The sequence below is a fragment of the Microtus pennsylvanicus genome, chromosome X (genome assembly GCF_037038515.1).
Source record: "Microtus pennsylvanicus isolate mMicPen1 chromosome X, mMicPen1.hap1, whole genome shotgun sequence".
Lineage (NCBI taxonomy): Eukaryota > Metazoa > Chordata > Mammalia > Rodentia > Cricetidae > Microtus > Microtus pennsylvanicus.
This window is the reverse complement of record NC_134601.1, coordinates 2,052,438-2,059,190: the sequence shown is the minus strand read 5'-3', so window position 1 is coordinate 2,059,190 and position 6,753 is coordinate 2,052,438. Positions and strand designations below refer to the sequence as shown.

Genomic DNA, 6,753 nt, shown 5'->3' with positions numbered 1-6,753 from the left:
TGTATTTCTAATGGTGAAAATTAAGTAAGAGAATTGGGGATTGGCATCCAGGAAACCTTCCAAATAGGGTTCTACTCCAGGTATGAAACGGACTGTGGCTTAACGAATTTAATCTTTAAAATGATTTCCTAATGAGTTACTCTCACCAGCTGTACTTTGTTTTATGAGGGTTGCCCACGGACTATCCTGCAGACATTATGATTTACCTGGGGATTACGATCAAGTGGCTTAATATATATATATATTTTACTTTGTGTGGGTCTACTGAATCAGACCCAGCAAGCTACAAGGGCTTCCGTACCTTTTAGGTACAAAGATGAGCCAGGCTGTGAAATCCAGAGGTCCCCAGCTGCCTATTTGTGGGTTGGCTTTGAGAGCTTGGCCAGAGCTGCTTGGGAAAAGGGTTCCCAGGAAGCCTTCTGAGAACAGAAAGCAGAACAAGGACATGGATTTTGTGCTTAGGAAGCTTTGTGCAGGCTCTGGTTACCAGAAGGAGTAGGATCTGGGTGGGAGAAAGCCTAGCGTCGAAGCGGGTGTGTGTATGTGTACCTAAACCGCGGACCTCCACCCACTCCAAGGAAGGATGAAGAGCTTGCAAAAAGCCGAAAAGGAAAAGCCCTCCCGGCTGTAGGCCGATGGGAGGCGGGAAGGAGGAGTGAGGCTGGGGAACTTCTCCCAGAGCCAGTCAGAGGGGATGGCTGCTGAGAAGCCAATCAGCGTGCCCGAGCCTGCAGCCCCTCTGCAGTAGTTATGCCAGAGCGCCCAGTGTAGAGCGGCGGCGAGCGAGTGGCAGGGCAGGGCTGCCGGGAGCCACCGCACACGATCCACACTCTCCTCCCGCGCCTCTCCCGCCAGGTTTGCCCGCTGTGGTAAACCCAGTTTCCCAGCTCCGCTTCCCGCCACGCCCCGCATCCCGCAGGCCAGCAGCCACACGACCCCGCCGCCGTCCCCCAGGCGGCGCGGCTCGCCTCGCCCCGCCCCGTCTCTCCTCGCCACGCCCACAAGGCTCCGCCCCGAGCCGCCCTGCGCCGCCAAGCGGTTCCCGCCCTCGCCCAGCGCCCAGGTAGCTGCGAGGAAACTTTTGCAGCGGTTGGGTAGCGGCTTGTTTCTTGCTCTGCAAGACCACTGCCAGACTTGCTAAGTCCCGTCACCGCTCCATCTCTTATTGCCACTCTCTCGTGCTCTCCTCGCTCCCCCGAGAAGCAGGATGGCCGGGACCGTGCGCACCGCGTGCTTGCTGGTGGCGATGCTGATCGGCTTGGACTGCCTGGGACAGGCGCAGCCCCCGCCGCCTCCAGACGCCACCTGTCACCAGGTCCGCTCTTTCTTCCAGAGACTGCAGCCCGGACTCAAATGGGTCCCGGAAACCCCTGTGCCAGGTGAGTAAGGGGTCCCTTGAGCGTCCCCCCGCGCACAGTGGGAAGCCAAGGCGCGCGCGGTGGCTCTTTCCAGAGCGCGCTACGATAGCCGAGAGGCGCCGCGGCCGTGCTCTCTGCTGCTGCTGGGTACCTGGGAATGGTCGCTGTGCCTGAGGCCTGGCCCCGTCTACTGAGGGAGGGAAGCAGAGTGCGTGTGGACTCTGTCCACATGTCCCGGGCTCACGCTGCTGTCAGGGAGTGTGCAAGCCAGAGCAAGGGACGGCGGAGATGTCTTTCTAGCGCCCATTTTTGGGGAGGGCGGGAAGGTGGGAGCTGGCTCCCCTACGGTTCTAGCAAACCAGCTTCACAACGTGGTGACGATGATTCGGGAATTTATCACCCTAACTCACATGTTCTGCCTTAGCTGGACCCACAGCTCTGGCCATACTTTCTCCACCGTGTGTTCCCCATGCCTTCCTTTCCCTAGTCTGGGTTCCCGAGGCAGGCCGGGCCCAAGTGCAGGCAAAGTTAAGCACAAATCTTTGAATCCACAGGGACTGTAAAGACCCACTGAAGGAAACTTTTGAGTAAGAGGGACCCCCCAAATGTGGAAGACTGAGCTTTTTCCTTCGAACAGCTTCCCTTATCTAGGTTGGCAAAATCTCTTTAAAAATCGGCGGTGCTGGCCTGCGGAACGCGAGTCCAAAGATGATTTAACTCCTCCCCTCCCAAATTCATTTGCCTTGACAGGCTGGACCCTGAAGAGGAGAAGATTTTAGGCAGAGGAAAGTTTCTGGGCGCCTGCCTTTTGTTCTGCACAATCAGATGGCTCTGTAAGGGCATATTTTAACCTTAGCTGAGGGCTGCCGCTGTCAACAGATGAATATTAATGGCCTTGTGTGATTGACTGTCCTGAGGTTGGGGTCCTTAGAATCCAATCAGGACAAGTTGCTACACTAACGATATGGGCAGGAAAAATAGGTTTCAAAAAGATTAATTTTTCAGAGGTGCGCTCAGAAGAAACCGGCCAACCATACTCGAACACCGTGAGACGTTTGTGGCCTCCAGGGTCTCTTTCCAAGGACTCGTGCGTCCAGCCAAACGCGCGTCCCGCGCTTGGGAGAGATTGGGAACAAGCCTAGCCACAGCTTGGCTGGTGGCTCTCAACAAGTCAGGCAGGCGGGCCGGATCGTTGGACCAAGTTGTGAATGCGGATGCGCGCCTTGTGGGCGCTGCCAGGAAGCGTTCACTGGCAGGAGGTTACCTAGGCAGCCAGCGCGCCTTCAGCCTTTTCTTTAGGTTGATGAAAAGAGCCTAGCGAGCCTGCTGTTTAGTTGCAAAGGTAATTGGTCACCCTTTTTGGTGACTGAAGTGCACTTGCGCATATGTTAAACACTGCCTTGCAGGATATCGCTCTAAGGGAGGGTAGAACTACCTCTTCCACTGTTAAGTCTTAATAACGTACCACGTGGGCGTGTGCAAGAGCTGTAAGGGGCAACCTATGAATCAGTTCTACAGAGCTGAAACAACAGGCGGATCTCTCTCCCCTGGAAGTGCCATGGTAATTAGATTGCTAAGGCCAGAGAACACGCTTTTGTTGATAATGTAAAAATTGGTCCTTACAGACTGAGGCCCCACAAGATGAACTAGTCCAGGTTGGGTAGCATTTGGCTGATGCGAAGTGGGGAAGTAAAAAATGGTGCTTAAAAAAGGCGGTGGGGGTTTGGGGGGGAGCCAGAGAAAAGTCCATCCAGATACTCATTAGCAATCCCCTTAAGAACATGCACACGCACACGTGCGCGCGCGCGCGCGCGCGCACACACACACACACACACACACACACACACACACACACACACAGAGGGCGAGAGAGAGGCTTGCGGCGCACATACAGAGGCGCGCGTGCCTGCCTTTCTCCCTCCTTTCCCCCCAGCTCTCTGGCTGCTTGCCTCTTTGCTACATCTGTATAAAAGTATTGGGAGGGCCCACACACTGTGTCTATGAGAGTTGGCCAGGGCTTGCTTCCTGCCTTTCGTGCTTCCAGCCTAAGGATGATCATACTTATAGAGACTTATTTGTAATAGAGATTTTTTCCCTCTATTATTTCCCAAACTCTAGGAGAAAGCACTTTTTTCAGGGTTTTTCCCCCCCACGTAAAACCAACACAACTCACTTCAGTCATTGGACAAAATTAAATGGTGGCCGGAACCTTCTACACAGCAGGCGAAAAAACAAGCCCAAATTTCAAATATGGCGATATCCATGCAACTACCCTGTACCCGTGGGCTTTTTTTTTTTAAAAAAAAAAAAAAAAACTATGGCAGTACAACGTTCAGATTCTCAGACCTGGTACAAAACCATTTGTCCTGAATTACAGTTGGGCAAATATGGATGATGTAGATGGAGAAACTATGGCGTAAATTCTAATGTTCGTATGTGGAAAGAGCTCATCAGTATTTCAGAGAAGAGATGATAATGGCAGAGTGAATACAATGGCAAGTGCATAATTTCAGAGCGAATAAATGTGTAATTTGCTGCTGTCGTTCACTGGTTAGAAATTGAAAGAGAGCTGCAAATTATTTGATAGTTATGAACCATCACGGTGACCACTCAACTCACCCCCCCCCCATCTATAGTATAAGCCATGTTCAGTTTATCTGCTGCACTGTCTTAACTGCATTAAAGCTTTCTTGGTCCCAGATAAAATGAGATTCCGTCCCAGTAAAGAGAAATCCTCCAGAATGTCCTGCTTCACGGAAGGGGCACATTTGGGATTGACTGCTAACTTTGGCCATTAGTCGAACTGGGTTAGAGTGGATAAGGTACATTTCTTATGCTAATATGGATGAGACTAAATGGCATTTGAAATCACCCAGCCTCAAAAATAAATCACTGGTGCTGAAGAACCACCCCAGACTTCTACAAAGCTGGTCTAAACCCTTCCAATCTCATGTTCCCATTGCTTTTAGAATGTTCAAAGGCACTGGATAGCCGTTCTAAATAGCATGTTCCTCAAATCCATGAATCTCTTCAGACCCCACTTTTTTTTTCAAGGATTTGTAACTTGGAAAGCACTGCAGATGGAAACCAGGCCCACAGAGTTAGCGCTTGGCAGGGAAATCCATATAACTGCCTTTCAGTGCGGCTCTTTTGCCCTTATTTAATTTAGAAAAATTCAGAAAAGAAGCCAATGAGCTCATAAGTCTAGATGTTTATTTTGTTTTGCTTAACCTACCCACAGGCGCAATCAAGAATGGATCCAATTTTAGGCAGGGGAAGGGAGCTAGTAATCAGACAATGATGTTTCCAATTGTCTCAAGGGAATGTTACAGAAGTCTGAAAAAAAATCCTCTAAACAAAAATCAAGTGTAATTCACTTTATGAATGCCATATACCACTTTTGTGGGGGGTTGGGAGTTGCAGGGGGCAAATGGGAATGAGAAAATCAAACAAACCATGGTAGTGTTGTAACTCCCCCAAGATGGAGAGATCTTGCCTTGGAGAAGGCCTTGGAAAGTGCTAGAACTGATCCAGAAGGTCAACTGCACCTATGGGTAAAAGGCAGCCTCTGAAAGCCAAGATCGGCTTGGAGTTTCTTGAAACTGGTGAAAAAGAAAAGTACAAAGTAAAATTATTGAAACAGAGTTTGTTTTTCAATGTGTGTGTGCACACATGTGTGTTTACTATGAGAACTAGCAACCATATCTGTGTTGCCAGCTGTGGTTCCCCAATTATTTTGAAACAATTAGCAGCCCTAATGTTTGGGCACAAGAATGAGAATTGAGGCGGGGGAGGGTTTTCTCTCCACTGAGATTACACTAGATGTGTGGGTGAGCAGATGATTTGTCAAAACTTTTCCAAAGTTGTACTGCTGTGTGCTTACTTAGCGGAGTTTAGAGAATTCTTTCAGATGAGCTCTGATATACATATAAATATGTATATTTATATATATATATATAAATATATATATATTGCATAAACTGACTGAGAAGTGCTTCGAAAGAGCTACGGATCTGATGGAGACGGCTGCTGATTGGTGGGGCACCTTAGCAGACTGAGTGTTAGGTGCTGGGGGTGCAGTGAGGAGGAAGATGCAAGCCCTTTTGTCAAAGGGTTTGCAGGGTAGTGGGGGAGCATGCAAGTAAACAGGCTTCCCAGGAAACTTGTAGGATTAAATAGGGTGAAAGGAGCTAGAAAATACCTCCAGGAAATTGGCTGAAATGGTCACAATAGGCAGCCTGGGCAAGGGAAAAGAACTGAAGAGATGAAGTGGGAGACAGGGAGAAGTCTCTTAATAGAGGCTCCATCTTAAAAAGAGACAGAAGACAGTTTTTGATGGATGCTAGATCACACAGATGGTGTCAGTTTTGCAATGTGTTTTTTTCTTATGAGCTGGTAGATTGTATCCAATATTTTGATGCAATATTTTTGAGCATTCTGTTGCTTCCATCTTTAGAGTTGCAATGTTTGCTGTTCACTGTAGCCTCGGAAAAGGCTGCTTATTACCAACCTGGGAGAAAAGAGTCCTGGATTTGTCTCCTATGAGACAAGACAGAAAATATGTTTTCTCTTTAAATGGCAGCTATCAATGACCATGCCAACTTTAGTGTTTGATGCATATACAAAAGCATGGGTCTTAAGAGGGATCTTATTACTCATTTCTAAGAAAATTGAAGATAATCACTTATAACTTGTGCACATGATACATCATTTGGAAAGAATTTCACTGGGGATCATGTTGCTCAACTAAAAAGTTCTGGCGTGCTGAATTTGTACATTTTTGTGAATGCTTCCTTTTACTCTGATCTCTAGCTTTTTTTCTGCATATGGTTATTTGTATGTTTTAGATTATAAGCTTCTTAAAGGGAAAGCTCTTGATTTGAGCAGTGTTGAGCACAATGCTAAGCACCATACAGAATTTGGTTGATAATTAACAAAAATGGAATCTCTAGATCATTAAGTATTTTATATGAGCTCTCGCATACTTTCTCAGGCTTATTTTAAAAGCTTGAGCCCAGTGTTGTAGTACATTATTAGGGCGTGTAGATAAACTTTTTAGTCTTTATGTATTTTGGCTGTAGACCGATCCAGGCTTATTTCAGCTATCTTCTGACTGTTAATAACTGGTAGGGCTTATTAATGTTGAATCTCCAAAGAACAAATTGAAGTCAGCAGCATTGTTATGCCTGGATTAGTATAGTTAAAGATCAACAATTATTATAGCACATAAATCGTAGGCCTTCTCTTAAATCAAGTCTTCTTTGATTTAATGTCAACGAGACCTTCTTGTTAATGTTGGTATTACCATATTTGGAAGTTCAGCTAGGAGACATGCACAGACCTGTCGAAACACCTCATGGGTTTCTGTAACCTGGGATCAGAATTTGTGTGCAGG

General features: G+C 47.5%; 1 protein-coding gene across 1 annotated transcript in view; it reads left to right on the top strand.

Moving 5' to 3' along the window:
- The first annotated feature begins 1,020 nt into the window (after positions 1–1,020).
- Gpc3 (glypican 3) overlaps positions 1,021–6,753 on the top strand; it is a 355,431-nt gene continuing 349,698 nt past the window's right edge. Inside the window, exon 1 of the mRNA XM_075958125.1 lies at positions 1,021–1,379. Coding sequence (XP_075814240.1) covers positions 1,208–1,379 — 172 coding nt within the window. The 5' untranslated portion in view covers positions 1,021–1,207. The remainder of the gene's footprint in view (positions 1,380–6,753) is intronic.